Source organism: Thunnus albacares, chromosome 4 (genome assembly GCF_914725855.1).
Source record: "Thunnus albacares chromosome 4, fThuAlb1.1, whole genome shotgun sequence".
In the NCBI taxonomy this organism is placed as follows: Eukaryota; Metazoa; Chordata; class Actinopteri; order Scombriformes; family Scombridae; genus Thunnus; species Thunnus albacares.
Window position 1 is genome coordinate 23,956,957 of NC_058109.1, and position 23,498 is coordinate 23,980,454.

Consider the following 23,498-nt stretch of genomic DNA (forward strand, 5'->3'; position numbering starts at 1 on the left):
GTTTCCCATTTCCTACCATGAGTGTCACATTTCCAACCGTGAGTTGGGACAGGTTTTTTAAAAACCATAACTACCACTTTAACCCTGTCATATTTACTGTTGCCATGATGATACCATGTTTCTCATCTTAACACACTGATCATTTTGACTTAAACCATGATCTTACCCTAACCAAGTGGTTTTTGTGCCTAAACCTAACCAGACCTTAACCACAGAGTTATCACCATAAAACATTAGTTTTTTTAACAGTGATGTGTAAGGGTTAGAGAAAACACAAATTCTGCTGTCCTGCCAATTACTGACAATAGAGACGTCATATTAGAAAATGCTCCTAAGGGTCTTTCTGGAGTGCATGGTCAAATGACCTATTTGGTTGTTTAATTTGGAGGACTTGTTGGAATTCTTACATATGTTTACCTCAGGTTTTGGACCTTTGACCATGTTTAACATAGGTATCCGACATCATAAAAGTATAAAAATAACAGAAATGACAAAAAACAGGATATGCCCCCTTTAAAGTGAAAGGAAAAAGAAAACCCATTTTTGAGCTTGCAAGTTTGAAACCCAACCCCATACACATTTACTTTGTTTACATTTTTAAAAACTTAACTTCCTGCACTGTTTCTGTGGAACAAACATCATCTGCCTAGCAGACACATATAATAACTCCCACTGCAGTAACAATCACAGATATACTATTGATCAGAAGCAGATGCTGAAGTCTTTTAATTTTCCAGGACACAGCACAGGAGCAGACCTCACATTTGCTACAACTACAAACAAAAAACAGGCCGGCAGGTGTCAGAGAGCCTTTACAAAGCCCAGCAGGGCTATTGGCCGGGATCACTTTCCCTTTGCAATGAGCCGGACACAGATGGTGTAATGGGCATCATCAAAACCACCATTTTTATTTGATATTTTTCACTTCTGTTTCTCTATCATCTTAATTGGAGAAGAGAGATTTTATTCAGCAAGTTGCCAGTCCATCACACCTTCTCACACCCACAGTAATAGCTATGGACATTTATAAGCTTTCAGATATATTTCACTTTTTTGGGGGGAAAAAAGGAAAGTTAGTAGGTTAGTGTGTGTTTTTAGGAGACAGGGTTGCGTCAGACTATGTCAACTTTACTGTCAGCTAATGCATGAGATTTAGGGATTTAGACAAAACCATAGGCTCCGATAAATGTTTCATCTCTGAATTAAATGTATTCACACAGTGAGAAAAACAGATAATTAGGTTGTGTAACAGATAGGGATGTATGCAGATACTGCACTCTGCCTTTGGATAACCTTCAGTAAATGCATGGGGAAAATGTAATATCTACAATCAAAGGGTGTTTTTTCAGCCTTTTTGTTCATTTGAAGTAGTTTCTTTAAAAAAGTAAACTAGTTTTAGTTTTCATTTGACACAGCTCTCTTATTTTAGAGATTTGGCTTAGCTGGGTAGTTTTTTTTTTTTAGTTAGTTACAGTTTCCACCGAAATTACAAATTTATGGCTTAATATTAGATATTATTTTTATCTGATAAAACACAATAAAAAATCAGATTCTGGACTTCTCACTTTTGATCAATATAATGTGTTTTGCCTTTCTGGGGCAGTATCACTTTTATTGATGAATTAAAAAGGATTAATATGAAAATTATCAAACCTTTAAACAAAAAATGCAATTCAAAAAATATATTAAATAATTTGGTATTACTAATCTGAGGTAAGGACCTGGCGCATGATAAGTACCTATGGGACATGAGAGACAGTAGTCTGAACCCACTGACAACACAGTGCCAACTGTCAAAATGAATCACACTAACTGCAACAGCTGCCCAGATTTACTTTGTATGCACCCTGTGAAATCTGTGGCTTAGCAACAATCTCTCTCATGACATTGATAATGATGATGTGATATCCCAACTGCTGTGAGATGTCTTACAGTGAAATATGTCCATTACAGTTTGGCAGTCCTACTGAGAGTATCAGAGTCTAATTATTATGTAGTCCGCTTCCTCCATCAGAGGTTTATCATTTCCTCACGCTTGTTTGCTCATTGTTTGCATGCCTCTGTGGGACTGAGACGGGTGTAGATTGATGGATGGGTCACCAGAGGTGTGCTGTGCTCAGGGAGACAAACAGCTGAGAGAGGACGCACACCTAAAGGCCCCTCAGTCTCATCAAGACGGGAACTGACAGATAAGGGCTCAGCTGGCAGTCTGTATCCGACAACTGCTCGATTCTGTGGGTGTGTGGTGAGTTTAAAGCTTGGCTCTTTGCAACATTTACATGTGTTATAATTTCCATACACTGTGTGCAAATCTGCCTAATTTTTAATGGAGATAACAAACATAATAAATGTTTCTACATTTTTCAATATAAGAGTTAATGCTTCACCTCAAATTAAATTGTCCCCTTGGAGAAACTTTTTTCGGGCTCAGCAACACAAAGCATTCATCTCCAGACACACTGCACTTATTTTAAAAGTATTTAAAGTCCAGCTGAAATCACTTTTAATCATCTCTTTTTGCAGTCACAAATAATGCATGGTTTTTAAAGGTATTGTTAATAGTTTTGTATTATTAGAATTAAGAAAAAAGGTCTTTGGGGAAATATCAGAAATGCTCCATTTTATCTTAGCCGGCTGGGGGTGTGTAGGTGTCTGTGTCTGATTGACATTAGCTGGAAGGCTACCAGTGCTACACCCTACAGAACAGCGACAAAGTAAACAAACTGCTGTAGCTACATGTCATGGACAGGAAGTGTGTGACTAGCAGGGATTTTTAAGAGCCAAACCAATATCTAAGGTTTGGGACAAGATGGGTTTATGTTTGTAAGTTAGATAAGAAAGAGACTTTAACAGAAAAGCTAATGCAATTGTTGTTCAGAGTCTGTGGCTAGTGTGTTGTGTAGCAGGATGCTATCAGGCTCAGCGTGATCGTCTGCTCTGCCTATGATAGAATGCCAAGTTATTGCTTTTGGGATACGATTTGTTGTATTGAAATAAGGACTCCAGCAGTATAAGTGGTATTTAATCAAATTAATGTAAAACTAGGGGGCATGATCATGAAATCAAAGAATGTAATGTGACGGCCCCTGCCTGACCTGTCTCAGGAGTGTTGATGCTGGTGTGGTAATGTGTTTATCATATTTTTGTCTATAAAGGTACCTGGGAGAGTGTGTGTGTGGCAGCCAGCCGAATTTGGAGCACCTGTGCCTAATGCTGCCATAAAGGATAAAAGGCCAACTCCCAGCGTTGTTCGGGCTCTCTCTCACCTTGACTCTCTCACCAGCCAGCAGCCGCAGGCCTTTTGTTTTGTTTGATTCTGGTTTTGTTTTTTTCCTTCACAACACCTTACACTTCATTACTCACATATCCACACTTACATGACTGATGTTACTGACTGATGCGCTCCATATTTGCAAATTACTGCTTCAGTTGTTTACTTTGTTATAATAAATATCTTTACTTTATTGCCATCCATCGTGTCCATTCCCATATTTGTCATGGCCTAGGAAATATAAATATAAATTTCATCAAGGAGAACACAGGACAAGTGATTTATGCCATAGTAGACGAAAAAAGAGCAATTTGATTTCAATTTGACTTTAATATATACAATAAAAAATACATTAAAGAAAGCCAAAGTTCACGAATTAAGCAGTAAAACTGGAATATAGCAGTAGTAATAGTATAAGACAGAACAAGTTATAAGAACATATTCCAATAAGTGAGTTGATATTGAAATACAAAACTAAATGTAAAATAAAGTATAACAAAGCTTGTGAAAAGACCCTGAGATAAAAATGCACTTTTAGATGTTTTCAAAGTCAGCCGTTGATCTCTTCCTCAGAGTCTACTAGTGTGGATGTGTTTTTGTGATGATCTACCGTATTTGAACAATGATAAAGAACAGATATTTGTGTTTATATTTCTAATCTTCTCAGGAGGTACTTACTAGACAAGTGAAAACTGATTTAGAGGGATTTAAAGATCACCTTTTTCACGGACTGTTGATCCAAAGCATTAGCTTCACAGCCCAGAGAGACTACTGGTGAATGTCATTAACAAGTAAGACTGGACAACGTCTCAACCTTGACTCAGAGCTCAGAGCATTTACATCTCTCCTGAAATGCCCGACTTCACTCTTGTTACGCCCGGTAGGTTTATTTTGTCAGGATATTCCCATGTTAGATGTGAGAGAGAAATTAAGTAGTTAAATTATTCTGCCAAATAACTAGATGTTACTTTTGAACTGATAAAAGATAAATGACATTACAACATGATAATTCTATGAGTTTCGCTGGAATCACATTATTTGAACTTTGCTTTATCAGCAGAATAAGACGGACAGTAAATGATCCACTAGCTTTTTGCAACTTAAATTTCTGGGAAAACACTCAAACACCCATTTGCTCTTCTTGTGATGCTCCTGATGCCAGAATGTAGTAAAACATGCAGTATCAAAAAAAAAAAAAAAAAAAAAAAATGCAGGATTCATTCCAATTTCAATCTCAGACTATCCAAAATCCTTTATGACTTATTTGATTTACTGCATTTCCAAACATAAAAGGGCACAGAATTCCCCATTAATCAAAATCCAATGTTTTCTTATTTTTCTCCATTGTTATTCTTCTTGCCAAACATTTCCAAGTATAATAAAATTCTACAAAAGACTATCATACTGTTGCCTTGGACAGTTTTCCAGACATTTCTTTAAATCTTCATTTGAAGTGGAAACTCCAAGTACTCATATCTGATTCTCTCTGAAGTCTCGAACTTCTTTAAATGTTTTAAAGAAGGTAAAATCATTTCAGTTATACTTTAAAACCAGTGGGGCTCTACACTCAATCTTACAAAGAAAGAATATTTAACCTCTGCTAATGTCTGAGGAGAATATATTGTTCAGTTACTATCTACAATCTCCCAGCTCAAATAAAAACATATCTACCCCTAAGCTCTTGAGACTTCTTTGTATTATTTATTACTAATAATAGACTTTTCTATTAGGCAAGTACAATAGTGTGTCAATGCAGAACAAAAACAAAAACTGATTCCATCTCTGTTAGACGTGCACTGGATGTAAAAATGGGGGTTGATTTAGCATTACACTTCCATAAAATTAGGGGAATGAGGCTGAAATATGCTGTTCCTGGTATCGGTCACACTCAAAAAAAACAGCATCCCTCACTTCCCATAATGCAACTTAATTATGTCTTTCATTAGACCCTCCCTTGCTGGTAAATACCCTCATCTTTTGAACTTTGTCTCCAATTTGTAACACACTAACTCTTGAAAAATGTGGTCTCTGTGATTAAGTGATGCCATCTGAGTCAATTTTCTCAGACTCAAACAGCATCACTTGCAGAAGATAATAAACAACATTTTTACAGTCTGAGTAGTACTGTGCGTGGCTAATAAAGTCATTCAAGTGCCCCGTTAAAAGAAATAAAAACATGCTAAATATAAAATACAAATTAACTGTGACGTATCAACATGTGAGTAAGATATTTTTAAATATCCAGCCAAGAAAAGTTTTGGTATTTCAGTCATCTGAGTATTTGAATCACTTCAACAGCAGACATTCTTCTCAGGATTATCAAGCTGTCTGAAACATTCATGCATCACTGACTCTTCTGCTCCAACACTGCAGCACAAACATGCCATGCCAGTGTTTTATGGACCATGACTGTAATGAATATACAGTCTTCATGTTCACAAATAAAGAATCAATTTAGCCTGATTGGGTTTTTCCCTCTTTGTAGCTCTGCCCTTGACAAACAAACATCTACTGTCAATGATCCCTTCACTCACGATCTGCCCTGAACCAAGTTTCCTGCCGCTCACATTTTCAATCGTCTCTCCTTCTTCACTCTAATCCAGCTTGATGCCACTACCTGCCTTCAGACCTGTGAATCCTCTACTTTAATATTGCATGATGTTTGTCAGGGTGGTCTGAGGTGTTGCAACGTCCAAGGTCACCCATTAGCACATGACAAATTATTTCTGAAGTTTATCTTAAATGGTTTTCCACAAAAGCTATGAGCATTTAGTGTCCCCCCTCATGTGATTGGTCAGTTTCCTTTGATGTTATCAGGCTCTCGGGGTTGGTTTATGTTTCGCTTATGTATATCTGTGTTTATCATGGATGTATTATGAGACGTGAATATCGGACCAAAAATGGCATCCATTCAGTCCAATAAGAATTGCTTGGCTGGCGCATGCACCAAAAACGGTTTCTAGTTTCCAGGTTTATTTCCACGTTGTGCCGCCCACTGAATATGCGCAGTAGTGTTTCCCCCACTGGCCCCATCTGCGAGTTCCTGCTTGACCCATAGACTTTACATTGTGATGACATCACAGAATTTTAAATCACTTTTCTCCGCTCAAGGAAAGTTTTACAAATATAAAAGCTCCATGGATCAAAAATTCATAATAGAAAGAGTCATAATTGACCTTGTTTGCAGTTCGAGGTGTCCTGTCAACAGTTTTACAGTCTCTTTTAGTGGTTTGGTGGTTTATGGAGAAAATGCTTTTTGGGCTGCAGCGGTATTTTTCTGCAATACTGCGAATGGCCACTGGGAAAAATTGGCTGCAAGGCTGAGCTGCCCTATCCAGCTCTGATAATACATCCATGGTATTTATTAGCTGCTGCATGAACAGGAACATTAAATGTCTTGGGAAGAGGTCAGTAAAAGCCATGATTGTTCGCCAGTGGGCCTATCTAGTCACAGGGTGTAGATTATATGACTATGTGATGGATGTGTTTGTTACTGGATGTGGTGTAATGCATTGGTACATTACAAGACAATTGTTCTGTGGAAGTCAAACTTGGTATTTTCTCACACTGGTCGGCCAAAACAAAGTCACTTCTAGCAGAATTCCAGATGTGACAGAAACACGACATGGCATGGTAAACACAGTCACAGGAGACTGAAATGTGTCCCTCTGGAATACCACAGCTGTGATCATGGTTAGAGTCAAAAATAGATTTTAGAGCAGTTGCTGTCATTTGGCTCCTTAGAGAATTAACTAGCTGTAATGAAATTACAGCTAGTTAATTCAGCTAGTTAATTCTCTAAAACTTAAGGAGTCAAAAAAACTGTATATTTTTGTTTTCTTCAAGTCAAACAAGTGAGGTAAAATCCTCCATGCAGTGGCTGAAAGGACTATCAATCTCTCTTTCCATGGTCAAAAAAATATGCAATGAAATGAAAACTAAGAGACATTGAAAAGGTGGGGAATTAGAGGAGCAGCACTTTGAAGGACTCCGTGATTAGAGAAAGTAGTCGTGTGCACATCTACAAAACCTCAGTGGGGTAAGTGCTGGATACAAAAAACAATACAAGGAGTACCCACACTCTGAATCAGAGCTCCCTTTTCTTTATTTGTAATGTTTTGACCAACTTCAGGTCTTCCTCAGGCAATTTCTGAACTACAGCTGTACACCTAGGTGCTTGAAAGCACACACTGTAAAATAATGGTGGTAGCCACTGTGACGTCACACATTGATTTTGAAGCTCAAAGTGGGTGGCTCTGGCCGTCGCCATCTTGGCAGTGCCTGACTCCAAAATGGGAAAAGAGGTGAAGCTGAGGCAGGCTAAATGAAGCCTGGTTACTGAGACCACCTAGCTCGAAGCTGTCAAGCTGGCTAAGGCTAACAAGCTAGGCTAACAAGCTAGGCTATGTGGCTAACCCTGTGGTCTTCTTGCTCCTGGTTGGTACCATTACCGTCATAGCTTACGTTACTTGAGGTACGTTAACCTGAAACTATACAACAAAACTTGAAATAATGACTTATGTTCTTGAGATTATACAACAAAAGTTTAAAATGCTTCAATGTTTTTAAAAAATATATAATTAAATATAATATATAATTTGCAACACAAGATTTTGTTGAGACTTGCAGAAATTTGGCCAGTGTTACCGTGAATCATCGTAACGTTTATTTAATACATATTTAACGAACAATTTGAAGCAAATCAAGTAACCTGAATTTAGATTTCGTCATAACTTTAGTTCTGTAGTCCCCAACAAAAAACATACAACAGCACAACAACAGACAGTAAAAAGCAAAAAATCAAAACAAAAAACCCCCCACAAGAACACACCATACAAAATACAAAATACAAAGCTACACACAGCACATCACATACACCCACAATGTCAATTAGAAATAATGTAAACCAATCAGTTGTGTGACCATTGAGTCACACAGCTGATTGGTCTTTTGAACATGTTTCAGTCTGGTCGTGAATGCATTTATAGAACTACAGTTCTTCATATCATTGGGTAGGGCATTCCACTGAGTTGTGGCTTTCACAGAGAAAGCTGACTGCCCAAATGCAGTGGGACGAAATGGTATGGTACAATCTTTTATAGAGGATATTCTGGAGGATCTAATAGAACTTACTGAGCGTGTATACACAAAGTCACATAGTGGAGGAGGTGTCAAACCCTTTAAAGGTTTGTTTATATAAGGACTCAAGAGGTCTTATGGCTGTTTCTCCGGCCTGCCCCCAACATGTAATGCAATAAGACATATGGGAAAGAATCAGAGCATGCATGAATATCTTAGCTGCATCCAAAGAGAGACAGTTTCTAATATGTCTAAAATTTGCTAAGTTGTACTTTATGGTTTTAAGCATTTTTTTAAACACAGAAGAAACTGACACATCCAAACAAGTATAGTTTCTCAGTGAATATTCTGCATTCATCTCAAAGAAATCTTGGAACGGCGTGTCCTTTTTCTACGATGACCACCTGACACAGCCCGAAGACATCCAGCTGTACACAGACTCTGCTCCCTCCATCGGTTTTGGTGGTTACTACGGCGGCAGATGGTTCACCTCCGAGTGGCCGCCGGAAATGTCCTTTCTCTCTCCCTCTTCAGCCCTCTACGAGTTGTACCCCATCATCATCGCAGCACTTCTTTGGGGGCATGTGTGGTCATCTAAGGTCATCCTCATCCACTCAGACAACCTCCCCACCATTGACATCATAAACAAAGGCCGCTCTCATTCTCTGGATATCATGAAATTCATACGCAGACTGACCCTCATCTCTGCCCAACATCAATTTATCATCCGCGCCGCCCACATTCCCGGCTACAAAAACACCATCGCTGACTCCCTTTCTCGTTTCTCTTTTCAGAAATTCAAAGCCTTGGCACCCAATTCGGACCTTCATCCAACACCAGTCCCTCCGTTTTCAACCACAATCTTTCCATAAACCATCAGCTTCGCCATCTGGTCAATATGTCACAACAAGTAATCCTAAATAGCCTAGCCCCCAGTACTCTCTCAACATACTACTCAGGATGGAGCTGCTTCAAAACTTGCCATACCGCACATTGGCTACCATTTCCATCCATCGACGTCGTAAGCCTAACCAGCTTCATTACTTACTTCCATTCTGTTCTCAAAATCAGAGCATCCAACATCCAAACATACCTGAGCGGTATAAACTTTTTCGTTAAACTAGCTCCAGCCCCTTCAATTTCCCACAACCACGTCAACATGTTAATAAAAGGCTTAAAAAAGGCAGAACCTCCATTAGCACCAAAACATCTGCCCCTGACCGCAGACCTCCTCACCCGATGCATCCAAACCCTTTGCGCAGGTTATTTATCCCCATCCATCGACTCAACCCTCAAAGCTATGTTCCTCCTTGCCTTTTTTGGTTTTCTACGCTGCTCTGAATTCACCAACTCCACGTCCTATTACGACCCTTTGCAGCATGCCAGCCTCTCTGACATTTCCATCCACTCAACAAACATCCTCAGATTCAACCTCAAACGAAGCAAAACCGACCAGCTCGGTTTTTCTCACCCCTTCAAGACCCACTCTTCATCACAGAATAAGGCCGAGTCGCCACACGCTTCTGGTTTCACTACCACCTCCGTCAAGTCCTCTCAAAGTCAGGCATTTCACCCGATCTATACTCTGGTCACTCCTTCCGCGCGGGAGCCGCTTCAACCGCATCCAGTCAAGGAATCCCGGACCATACCATAAAAATCCTCGGCCACTGGTCTTCTCAAGCATACCAGAGTTACATCCATAGCCACCTCCACGATATCCACAGAGCCCATTCACACTTAGTCCAGTGAAGCACTTTTGGGGATGATGAAGCAAAAAATTGCTCATCGAGACGTGCCTGGGTTCCTAGACACTCCAGCCTCGTCTGAAGTCCAACCGGTCACTATCCATCCAATTCGACTCCTTCACGACGACGACCCACATCTGGCGTCCATCACTTCCCCTCGACCCTAACATCCATCGCCCCTCATCTTATTCCTTCCCGAATCATCTTGCTGATCAAATAAACTATTTAACTATACACAAATGGCGTGGTCTAAATTAGTGAAATGAAGTTATTATAATAACTAAGTTCAGGAACAAGACCATGCCCCGCTTCTTCTCACCAATTCACAACACATGTGCCTCGTTAACCCAAATCACCTGTGCCTCCCGGCCACATACCTGTGCGCATATATAAGCACGCCTAGCCTCCACCTCTCCTGTTCATCTCAGTTCTCTCAAACCCCACCCCCCCAAAACCCCATTCTCCCCTCTCCTCTCAGCGGGCAACACGGTGGCTCAGTAGTTAGCACTGTAGCCTCACAGCAAGAAGGTCTTGGGTTATGAACTCAAGCCGTCCCGGGGCCTTTCTGTGGTGAGTTTGCATATTCTCCCCATGTTCGGTGGGTTTCCACTGGGCACTCGGGTTTCCTGTCACCATAAAGACATGCACGCATGCAGTAATTCTACTCTCCTCCTTCATCATAGGAACCACCGGGGGATGATGAAGCAAAAAATTGCTCATTGAGACGTGCCCCCACCCTGAGTCTCCACCCCCGGGTTCCTAGACGCTCCAGCCTCGACTCAACTCCAACCGGTCACTATCCATCCAATTCGACTCCTTCACGACAGCGACCCACATCTGGCGTCCATCGCTTCCCCTCAACCCTAACATCCATCGCCCCTCATCTTATTCCTTCCCGAATCATCTTGCTGATCATATAAACTATTTAACTATACACAAATGGCGTGGTCTAAATTAGTTAAATTTCCCTGCAAGAAAACATTCAGCTGGAGCTTCAGTCACTTGTGGGAACAGCGATAACTGTGGATGATTTAAAGAAGTCTATGGGTTTACCGCAGTGGACAAAGTTGTTAAAGACTACTGTGAACACAGTAAGTATAGCTGTTTAGTGTGTTTTTTGAAAATTGCTTCATCTTCCTGAATATGATACTAGCTTCCTCAAAATTCTACAGAAGTCATAAATTATGTGAACAGCAACCGTTGAACATGTCAGTGTTATTCCCATTCACATATGGCTCGCAGAGGTTTTAAGAGTGATACAATAAATTTCCTGGCTCAACAGAATCACATCATTTTTTTGTTTGTTTGTTTTTTGTCTTAACTGCAAAGCTTGTGCTCCTTTACACTAAACACTTTAAACTAAACAGAGAAATCAACATACTATAGTGCTCTATTGATTGAAATCTTCAGTCCAGGATATTAAGAAGCAAATTCATACCCCAATGAGATTGGCTGAGTGGCCTGAACACCAATTTCTGTGTTGCACAATTGCACGTTTCAACTTGAGCTCATATTCTGTTGTATCCTTTAGGCCTGCAAATGAATTGCTTGTGATATGAGGCTCATCCCATAAAGTGTCTGAACAATTCCATCCATTTATGCAGGGCTGGAGAGGGTTGATGAGGAGCTGCACGTTTCCCTTCCCTAAATTATCATGCTTCACCAGCCACCCCACAGATTCAACACAATGGACCTCACTGCAAGCTGGGAAACACTCTCCGGGTCTGTGAAGGTTCATTTCTTGAACCACATGTCAAATACATAATGACAAAAAAAAAAAACAACAAAAAAAACTGTAACACTCATTTTACTTCAAGAAAGGTTTTTGTTCTCTTACTAATATGTAAATTGTGGTTGTTCACAATTTACATATTAGTAAACAAGGAGAGAAGTTCCTGCTCCTCCTTTTACTGGATGAATCGACTTTATCAGAAAGTTCATTACAGGATGATTCAATTTAGATTATTATGGTTTTGATCAGTTCTTACAAACAGGTGTATCAATAATGCATGGACACAATAAACATCAATACGCATTTGCAACATCATGCACAAGGCGGAGTAATAGCTTCAGAGAATAGATCAGTATTGTTAACAGCACAAACAATGGCCTCCTGTTTCTAAAACATAAATACTGAGATTTTATGTCAGCTCCTCTCCACGATTAACATTTTGAGTATAGGGCCAAATTTAACTAGTTTTAATTTGACTGACATCCCAACATGGTTTCCTGTCTCCAGACGTGAAAGATGGACAAGAACAGTCTCTGTGAAGCATGTCTTTGTTTGCAGTATGTGGACTGAAATTACGGAGTAAAATGTTGTATCACAGTTCTCAACGCACGCAATGTTATGAGGCTATAACACAGTGAAGTAATAATCTTGCCTCACCGGTTTCAGTGTTTTTGGGTTGAGTGGGCCTCCATACTCACATGAAGATCACATTAGCCCTCCGTTAAGTGAATTGCAAATTCTCAGTTGCATGGTCTTACATTGAAGTGAATGACAGACAGAGCAAATATTTACAAAGATTGGTGGTAGTATGATAGCAACTGTTTCACTCTGCCAGCTCCAGAAACAACGTTTCCTGCTCAGGTCAGGTGTGTGACGGAGCTTCAGTTCCTGTGTGATTTGACTTTATCCAGCCTGTGCTCTCATGCTACATACCTGGACCTGCAGGCCCAGCGGCACAGACCAGAGCTGACAGCCTGGAGCTAAAGTGGGTCATTATGAAAAATAGTCCTCACCATAATATATAGTATCTTAATTAAAACCAGTATCAGTATCCAGATACTGTTTGACACTCCTGGGAGAGCCTCTGTTTCTGTGAGTAAGTCTGGACCACTGTGCTACACAGCACTGGCAGCAGGTAGCATAAATCAGTTAGCAGATGAAGCTAGGCCATATAAAATTAACCCATAAACAGAAGATGTTCTTTTCTGTTTGTTTGTCCATTTAGTGCTGTTGTACATATGCGCACAGGGCTGATTTATGGAGAAGATTAAATCATAAATGAGGCTTCTAATCATCTTCTTGTGTCATCAACTGAGAAATTGTTTAAGAGAATGATTCCCCAGCAGGCTCTATAAATCACATCCAAATCATAGTTATTATCTAAAATATTTGTTTGCTCCAGTGAAGAGAAGACCTTAGAAATCATGGGGATATAACAGCTGAGGAAAGTCTATCACATTCTGTCCATTTGTGTGCACACACACATCCACACACATGCACTTCTTCATCCCACACTCAATTTCTTCAGATGTGGGAGGTGCAGAATACACAGCAATGGATGATGTACAATGTTTATGCTTTAACACAGATAAAAGGCCAAACATGGCAACAATTGTTCACAGATGTTCAACATAAAATCTCAGTAAAGAAGAATCACTGTGATGACCCCTGATACAGATCATCCAAAAGCTGCAAGGAAGACCCAGAGCCCTCGATTACAAGGAAATGCGTGGATTTGATCCTCAGCAATCAGTCCATTCTATTTGTAAATGTCATGATTTTTAATATCATTCTACGATATGACATGAACGAGGCATTAGACATGGCGGTACTTTGAGCTAAATGCTAGCATGCTTGAAATGTCAAGGCTAACATGGTGATATTTAGCAGGTATCATGTTTACAATGTTCACCAGCTTCATTTAGCGTGTTAGCATGCTAACATTTCCAAATTAGCACCAAACACAAAGCTGAGGCTGATGGGAATTGTCACTGGTTTTGCAGGTATTCAGTCATAAATCAAATTATTGGACAAATTAAATTTTGACCAGATGGTGGCGCTAGAAGAAAAGTCTGGGGATCATCAAAGTGATAACAGTTTATCCTGAGGAGAACATAAATGTGTGTACCAATTTTAATGGTAATCTATCCAATAGTTGACGAGACATTTCAATCAAAACCACCAAAGTGAACCTCATGGTGGTGTTAAAAGAAAAGTCAGAGGTTCACCAAAGTTAGTATGGATTCATGATCTGGGGAACATGAAAATCTTACAAAATGTCATGGCAATCCATTCAATAGTTGTTTAGATATTTCAGTCTGGAGACCAAAGTGATCTGTCAGTCTGTTGGCCAACCAACCAACCGACTGACATGCATTGGTATTCTTAGACGCTAGCATAGCTATAGAGCTATGACCCCAAACAGAATTATGAGTTATAGTGTAAACTTGTACGCCAGTTTCAAACCAAACATCATATCATTCTTCAGGTGCACCAGTGAACCTATGAGCTGATCCAAGGTCATTCAACTTTGAATGTGACACACAGCTGTAATTCATACTTGAGTAATAACTGTCATTAATATCAAATCATTATGTACACAATCATAATGAGCAGTAACTTAAAGAGACAGCAACCTTGTACATCCTTGTAAACTTACTTGTAGAATGTGGGTTAGAAAATCTCCAATTTGCTCACAACTTGGCAACAGACACTGTGCTATGAAGGTCATTGACAACAATATACTGTAGGTACTGTATATTTACCCAAATTTGGTACTGTAGAATATAAGGTAATTAATTGTAGTATATAATTATCAGCAGGCAGCTGTTAAAAACAGAAAATATATCAAAATATACCTGGCTCACAGTGGCCAGGACTATTAGGATGGTTTCATCAGAGTGGTGGAAATGATCTTGTGGGTTTCATAAAAGTCAGAGAAGAACTACAGACAATGGATGATTGAGAGTTGAGACAGACAAAAATCATTCTCAGATGAAGGACCTTCACTGTACTCAAGTTGAGAGAAATAGGCCTTCACATTTTCTGATCTGTTAACAGTTTGTCAGATTATTGATTGCTATGTTTGCTACTCAGATTAGAGAAGACGGTTTCTCTCATCCAAATCAGTCAAAGTGCGTCTATTCCAAAACAACAGTCCCAATCGCAATTAAATACACCGCAGAAGGCACTACATGTATCTCTGTGTGTATATGTACGTGCAAACACATGCCTTTATGCAACTCATTTTCATCTGTTTTGCAACTGAGTCCTGTAGTTTCCCACTGATACCAAGCTGATGTTGTACAGTATTGTTTTAGTTTCTCTCAGACACAAAGAATGTGACCATTTGTCTTCATCAAGCTCGTTTTCTGTGCATCCTCTCTGGGGTGGCAAAGATTTACAGGTTTATACTTTTCACTCACTCTTCATTTCAGCCGTTAACTTGTTACACAGAGGCAGTAATATCAGATAGAGACTGTCATGTTGAGTAACCTCTCCCCTTCCCAATTACATTTTGGAGTAAGCTATAGTCTAAGTAATATCTATCACATGAAGGTGGGTGTAAACTAATGTGTTTTTTTTTCTTTTTTTTGGTGTTACTTGCATTGCAGTAAGTTACTGTATTGCAGTAAGCTCCATATATAAATGTCATATGAACCGATGTTCTCCTCTCCAATGTGTCCACTCCCACAGAGGTGAGCTCTCAGGCACACGTGTGACTGCAGAAAGAAGATAAAGGAGTTTTGAATAATTATTTGAATTCCCTGTGGTAGCCGTCACAGCTAAACAGGGATTATTTCACAAGCAAATAAACACGGCTGTCTTGAGCCAACTACATCGTATCCAAATTAAGAGATAAACGCTGATGGAGAGGCTGATGGCGCAATGGTCAAAATGACTCAGATTTTCGCAGGATGCACTTTCTGTTTTTTTCCGACCTTTGACACACGTCTGACATTGTGGGGAGCAACACCGCTAATCTTCGCTTTGGGAACCTGCGTGTGACTCATTCAGTGTCCCGGGTCCGTCCTGTCCCTCTGCCAGCAGGACTGCAGGGGCGACTTTCATTCCCGGAATCACCCTCGGAGCGTATGGAGACCAAGTTCTGCGTCTGGCGCGCAGCTACCGCATGTCCTGGACCACATCCTAAAACCATTCAGAGCAACAGACACCACCTCTATCTCTGCGGGACATAAAACATGCGAAACCAAAGTCAGGGTGTCTCAGTCGGTGCCCACAAACTCAAACAGGGAACTCATACGACGTGTCTTTTAGGCTGTTTCTCCGCGAAGCGCACACTCTTTCAGCATCCGTGAACATGACTTCGGCTCTGTCTCCATCTAAAGCCCTCTATATCGGGATGGAGGTGGTGATCGCCGTGTCCTCGGTCATCGGTAACGTGATGGTGGTCTGGGCTGTGCGTATAAACCGGTCTTTGAGGGACACCACGTTTTGTTTCATCGTCTCACTGGCCTTGGCTGACATTGCGGTCGGGGCTCTTGTCATCCCCCTCGCCATAACCATCAGCATCGGACTCCAGACGCACTTCTACAGTTGCTTGCTGGTCGCCTGCACAGTGCTCGTCCTCACGCAAAGTTCCATCCTGGCGCTGCTGGCCATCGCCATCGACCGCTATCTAAGAGTCAAAATACCCATGAGGTAGGCCTAAAGGTGAATTCCTCTAGTTTTCAATATCTTGTCTCATTTACAGAACAAGCCTTTGTGTCTGGACCGCTGCTTGGATGAAGGGCACACACCAAAACGGTCGTCCATAACGGTGTCATTCAGGATTTTTTTTCATTTCACCTGCAACAAGAAATTACTATAATATGTGACGTGAGGGTTGTCTGATCATTTACTGTTTATAATGACCTTATCATAGGGCCACGTTAATGTAGTCTGACATCTCTGTAATATCTGGAAAATACAGTGTGACAGTGTCAGTGAATTTTAAGGCTATTAATACATATTGTGCGTATTCATGTACCCATTATATTTTTCCTAATTACTTCACTTTACTCTTCTAGCATATCATTTCACCCAAAATATGACATAAGATGTAAAATAGAAAAAAAGTAATGCATATGATCACAAAGAAGAAGAAAGAAAGAAGGAAGAAAAAAATGTCATATGACCTGTCCTCTTCTCAAAATGAATAAATAATACAAACATAGATGGTCTGCCATTATCAGTACTTTCAATATATAGATTATCTGATAGTTGTATAATTCATCTATAAAATTAATTAGGCAAGTTTGAATAATGAATTGACTGAATTTGTGCCTAAAATTGAGAGAATACACAGTAGATAGATAGATAGAGGTTTTCTATTGTACAAGACATTAAGGATTTCCTTTGGGATCCCTCAGGTCCAAAGAAGCATCCAAGCTCATTTGGCAGTTTAAAGTTGTTGAATTTCACATCTGTGAGGAGGCAAGCTGTTATTCAGCTGAATGTGTTTAAGAAACACATTGAAGTCATACATGTTGAATTCCATCTTTAATGCTACTGCGCTGGTTTGTTAAGAAGCAATATCTGAATATTGTTGTCTATGAGAGTGCTGCATGGTTGCTCAGACCTTTTCATACTAACATCCACTGATGCACTTATACATTGCCACTGTCAGTGCCACTAAATGGATGGTAAATATCTCACAATTCTCCAAAAAACGGATGAAAATAACCTCATGTACTACACTTTTTGGACATTTTCACACAGAAAGAAGTTTGTTTTTATAATCATTATGACCCTGATTCTAAAAGTTCAAGTGTTAGTTAATACAGTATTTCACCTCAGGATTGGCGTCATCTGTAGAAAACATGGTGCTGGTGCTTCCTTACAAAGGAAAAAAAAAAGATGCATATTTTACCGAGTGACACATCTGAGAAACACATCTGGCCATCTCCATCCATCTTAGTCAGAGACTTCTTACTGGGCAAGTTTAGATTTCAACCACTAGTAAATTGTACTTTATTGTCTGGTGGTAAAGTGATAATGTTAGCCAGAAATTGAGTCCCCCTCCCTAAACCACCCCTGGGTCTCTGGAGGGACACATTTTAACAAGCGCTGATTGCTTTTTATAGCAGAGGTGGTTATGAAGCACACTCTCATGATAAGAGTGGTCTGGCACTGGTTTGAAAATGTCCCATGTATTGTGTGTTTACTTAGCTGGCAGATAGGAATTTACAGGTGGGAGATTGGGATAAAATCCTGCAGCAAAGTACAGATATATGGACTACAGTCGAACCCAGTGAGTCGAGCGAATCGAGCTGATCTGTATGCAGACAGACAACCAAGCTTTACAAGCAGCTGTGCTGAGAGCTATGGGTACACAAGCTGACGTCACATATGGGAAGAGCCACAGTGTCTCTTTAAACATCCTTTGAGTTATTCATTCATTCACTCTGTGTTGTGTTTGCTTCACCCCAGCTGAACTCTTTAAGCAAATGAGGGAAAATAGAAAAAATGACAGTATTTGGATTTGGCACATATTATGTTTGTGTTAGCATTAGGGAGGTTAGCAATGGAGCAGGCGTGATAAGAAGAGAGAAAAAATGTGCCTCACATGTGCATGAGAGTGACTATGAAAGCGGAAGAATGAGTCCCTCAGATTATTTACCCAGCCCTTTTCGTCTGATTGAGTCAGCGCTTACTCTTCAGAAATAAAGGTTGAATTCAAACTCAACAGGTCCTTTCAGGTCCTTTTAACAATGATTAAGACACAGAATAGTCTAAATAACAGACCATTATGTCAGAGCGAAAGTACCAGTGACATCGTATGAAAATACCAAAGGACTTGCAAACATTCATGTTAAGCAACAACTCCTACAGTTTTCCGGCTGAATGTTGTCATAGCTTGTTTCTGCTTGATGATTGATCCGTCACTATGAACACTGCAGAGATTTCCAGAAAACGATTAGCAAACAGAAACATGCTGCCCTGCTGCACAGCTGTCAAAAAGAGGTGTGGATTACAGGACAAACTAACTGAAACACTATAATGTAATTCAGTCAAATACAGCATTATTAACTTCACAAAGGGAGTATTTGCTGTGAATCTTTGTTATGATTTGCTTGTTTTATTGGATAGTATTGGATTGCTTTACACATCAAGATGTTCCTGTTTTCTTTCCCGTGTTATTTAAAGTCTTAAAGCAACTTCAATACTTAATATGGAAGCACATGAATTGGCAGTAAAAATCAGTTGCTGTTTGAAATCTGATAATGATTTGGCAAAAATAGCATCATGGAAATTAGAACATCGCACACACATTCACACTGTCAGTCCACTGACATTTTTTTTTCCTCAACACTTTATCTTCTTCCTTGTTACCTTAGCTACAAGCGGGTGGTGACCCCTCGGCGAGCTGGCACGGCTGTGTTGCTATGTTGGCTGGTGTCCATCGTAGTGGGCCTCACGCCCATGTTGGGCTGGAATAACCTGCAGCATCTTCGTGACAATGGCTCCCTGCTCACTGATGACCTCCTGGTGACCTGTGAGTTTGAGATGGTCATCAGCATGGACTATATGGTCTACTTCAATTTTTTTGGCTGGGTGCTGCCCCCTCTGCTCCTCATGCTCGCCATCTATGTTGAGATTTTCTACATGATCCACAAGCAGCTCAATAAGAAGGTGAGATTTCCTTCTTCTTTGTGTAGGACAAATGTGGTCAGTGTGTTTGAGCTGCAGTAATCAAAAGTGATTAAAAATTGATTTTGCTATTACATCAGATTCCAGAATAACTTTGTACACTGACGATCTTCTCTGTTATCTCTCTGTAGGTGACAGCTAGCCACGCAGACCCCAGCCGTTACTTTGGCAAGGAGCTCAAGCTAGCCAAATCCCTCGCCCTGGTTCTTTTCCTCTTCGCAGTCAGCTGGCTTCCCCTTCACATCCTCAACTGCATCACCCTCTTTTGCCCTGCCTGTGTTAAGCCAGAGCTCCTCATTTACATCGCCATCATCCTCACCCACGGCAACTCGGCTGTCAACCCCATCGTTTACGCTTTCCGCATCAAGAAATTCCGCACAGCGTTCCGGAAAATCTGGAAACTGTACATGCTTTGTCAGGATCCGGTTGGTCGGCTTCCTCAAAGAGGGAGCCAGAGAGGACAGAGTCACGAGAGGAGGCTGAGGCAGAATGATGATGACGACGATGATGTGTGACCTTTGGTGACTAATTGGACCGCAGTGTAACTGTAAAGTTTCACTCCATTGGTTCACAGAATGGAGAGGACTCTGGGTTTATTTTCATGCTTGAAGAATTACCAGTCAAAAAGGGCCTTAATGACATCAAAGAATGTCAGAGGGATGAAACAGATGAGGGAACTCCATCATGGACTCACTGATTTCCTCCGTCCAAAACACTTTCTAAGGGGACAGGATGACAAATCAGCATGGAGACAAGATCCACATCCTTGATCAGACTTTGATTTAGATAAGAGTGATTGTTTATGCCTCTACCGGCTGATGATGATGTCGTATGGGATAAGGGGCTTTTCATCACTTTCAACACCAACCTGTTGAACTTGAATCACTAAGTGTATGTCTGTAGCACACGCGGTATTAATGCTAATGTATGCTGTGCTGTATTTTTGACCTGAACTGAAACTCATGGTCTTTATCCATGTGAATGATCTCAAATAGTTAAGCATATTATTAATTGCTACATTACATGTTTTTTTTATGTGGCCTTATGGACAGAAAATATGATGAAGAGGAATGTAGCAATGTGCTAATAGTAGGAATCTGGTAAACCAGTGCTGAGCAAGCAGGAACTTTGTTTGCACAGTCAGCTTGATGCTTTGATAGGGAGCAGGACACGGGATGTATGTTGGAATGACGAAAATTGACTCACTTGGTGTTAGAACCCAGGATGGTACAATGAACCTCTGGTTCACCAACTGTGCTTAAGTCAAAATGACACAGTTGCTCATCATTACTTTCACTCATTTCATGGCCTTTATAGTTGTGTTGTGTATAAGCACATGTGAAGGTAACATTTTTTAAATTTGTGAGACCAGTTGACTGACAGAATGACTAAAACTAGCTGATAGTTGTAACTGTGAACAGCCTCCATGCATAAAGAGAATTTACTCCTCATTAAATATGTCGTAGTAAAAGCCACCTGTAGTAACTATGTAACACTGTAGCTACATCAGTAATGTTGAATAGAAAACTGTGAATCTAAAGAATGCTGGCTCTTCTATCCAGCAAGCTTCATTTGATCTATTGGTGAAAATCATTTTAATCCTATAAAGTACCTCGACTGTATCTGTAGGCCTGCTCCACTGCTCAGTGTTTTTTTTACTTTTCAAACTTTTCCCCTTGATTCTTTTTGACAAAATAGGCATACCAATGTAGCATCATCACATCCTCGCTGTCATTTTTGTTTCAGGGCTGACTTAAACTGACCAGTGCCACCTGTAAAGGAAGATTTAACATGAAAAATACATGCTGAGAAGGGGCTGCTGATAATATGTACTGTATGTAACTGTGTAACTAGTAATGGGATATAGTGTGTAAAATTCACTTCACTGAGAAAACAGCTGTGTATCTCTGACACGTCCTCTCACAGCTGTCGATTGAGCAAGCAGATTGGCAAATCCACCCTCCAAGATTTTTTTTATGACAGGATGGTAAGCAAAAAATGCCACAGCATATGGTGAGCCCTGGTTGAAATTCATGTTTTATGTGCATCAGCAGGTGGTAGCATTAAAATTCACACTGCATTTCCCATATGACAGAAATAACTCACTTTCTCCTCATGCCTCTCTTTAAAAAGAATAAGGCCATCAGTCGAGGGAGACCATTTTTTGTGTTGACACATCGATCTTCTGTCCCTGGGCAGACTGAAGAGGTTAGGAGTAGGGATGCACGATATTATCGGCACGTCATCGGTATCGGCCGATAATAGCTCTAAAATGAAATAACGGCATTGGCAAATTCTGCCAATTATGAGAGACTGATATGTCGCCTTCTCCTCCGCCGCCTGACTGCGCTTCCCTCAAGTGACTTTGTCACCCTGGCGGTCCTGGTGCTTCCTTCACAGGCAACAAACCGGGGCTCGGCACCCCAGTTGGATCCACATGCAGAACCGGGGCGAACGTTAGCTGGGAGGCTAGCAGAGGCTAGCTGGTTGTGCTTCCCTCTGGTCATGCTGCGGCTAACGCTCTGCTGGCCTCTCAGCTAATGTTAGCCCCGGTTCTGCATGCGGATCCAACTGGAGCATCGAGCCCCGGTTTGTTATTCAGGTTAAAGTGGGAAGAAGCAGCGGGTCTGACGGGCAGCTGAGTGAAGTGGAGCCTGCAGAGGAGACACCGGGACCGTCAGAATGATACAGTCCGTCGAGGAGCTGCTATGTTCGGCTGCACAGATAGGAAACACTTCGGCTGACAGGATGTTCCACACATTAAAACCAAAACAAAACTTCTTCTTTTTGGTTTATAACGGCAGTTGGCAACCAGCGTATTAGGTGCATTACTGCCACCTTTTGCTCTGGAGTGTGGACCAGAGATTAAATCCTGCACATTAATCCTGTCTGTCTAATAAACTCAAAGAGAACTCTACTGCGCCACCCACTTGGCAGGTTCATTATTTGAAGCTGCTAGCGAAGTTTCAGGAGCAGGACCACACCTCAACCACACCCCTTCCGGCAATCCCATAAATACTAACAAAACCCCTCTCCTCCTCTTTCGCTCTCGCATTCCTCCCCCCCACCCCATTTTCTTCCTGCTCTCCTCTCCGTCTTCTCCCCACACTGCACACTACAAGCAAGCCAGCGGATTACATGCACTAATTTTCTTTAATAAAATCACTCGAACATATCTTGTTGATGGTGTGGTCCTTGCTAAGTGAAAGTTTTTTTGCTGAGCTCCTGAACTCCAGTCTTCCTAAGTTATTCCTTCATATATTGTCTTTCTTGATCATACTTAGTACAATCTAAGCTTGCAGGCATAATAGTGTCCTCAGCCAGCTGGAAAAAATATGCGCATATATCGGCATCGGCAATCGGCCACAGTGAGTTGGAAATATCGGCATATCAGATATAGGCAAAAAAATCCAATATCGTGCATCCCTAGTTATGAGGGTGTAAGAGTCCAGGGTTGAAGTGGGATTTTAGGGAAATCAGAAAGCGAGAGTGCAGCTGAGGAACTCAAAAGAGTTTATGCTGCTGCAGAGGTCAACATCAAGGCAACCCCGATGCTTTCCCATGAAATACACTAGCCTTTTAGTGTGACCCTCTTGATATCGGTCTTCACTATGCGTTACAAAATACACAAACACACACATGCAGTGTGTCTTCATCAGACAAGTGTACTCACTGTATTTTCAATGCTGCTCTTGTAATGTTTCCATGTGATTCTTTTCTCACTTTGTGCTCAAGTGAGATGCTTTTTAAGCCACTGTGTGTAGAATTTGCAAGTTATTATAGCATATTTCAAATGTTTATTATGGTATGGTTTTTTGTTTTTTAAAAAATGAAACAATCCAAGTGAAAATTGGTGCATAGTCTGTATAGAGCTTTCACCTTATTCATTCTGTATCCCTGATTCCCACAAATATTTACATAGGTGGGGATGGGGGGATAACATACTGCCTAAATCAGTGTCTTTTATGATACAACCACTGGGGGCTTCAAAGTTGGAAATTTTACTTTCTACACATAG

The 23,498-nt window shown here is 40.7% G+C and overlaps 1 protein-coding gene across 2 annotated transcripts; it reads left to right on the plus strand.

The window, feature by feature from the left end:
- Positions 1-8,496: 8,496 nt before the first annotated feature.
- Positions 8,497-21,462, plus strand: LOC122981454 (adenosine receptor A1-like). Of its 2 annotated transcripts, XM_044350197.1 has the most exons (5): positions 8,502-10,665; positions 10,779-11,186; positions 11,700-16,489; positions 19,168-19,462; positions 19,612-21,462. In XM_044350197.1, the coding sequence occupies exons 3-5, from the start codon at positions 16,149-16,151 to the stop codon at positions 19,993-19,995; spliced, it is 1,020 nt and encodes a 339-aa protein (XP_044206132.1). In that variant the 5' UTR covers positions 8,502-10,665; positions 10,779-11,186; positions 11,700-16,148; the 3' UTR covers positions 19,996-21,462. The 2 variants fall into 2 exon arrangements, with proteins under 2 accessions (XP_044206133.1, XP_044206132.1); XM_044350198.1 differs by lacking the exon at positions 19,612-21,462 and having other exon boundaries at positions 8,497-10,665; positions 11,700-16,501; positions 19,168-19,253.
- The last annotated feature ends 2,036 nt before the right edge of the window (positions 21,463-23,498 follow it).

Coding starts and splice junctions, on each gene's coding strand:
- LOC122981454 (XM_044350197.1), top strand. CDS start 16,149: ATGACTTCGGCTCTGTCTCCATCTAAAGCCCTCTATATCGGGATGGAG. Junction 16,490..19,167: donor AGAGTCAAAATACCCATGAG/GTAGGCCTAAAG, acceptor TTGTTACCTTAG/CTACAAGCGGGTGGTGACCC. Junction 19,463..19,611: donor ACAAGCAGCTCAATAAGAAG/GTGAGATTTCCT, acceptor ATCTCTCTGTAG/GTGACAGCTAGCCACGCAGA.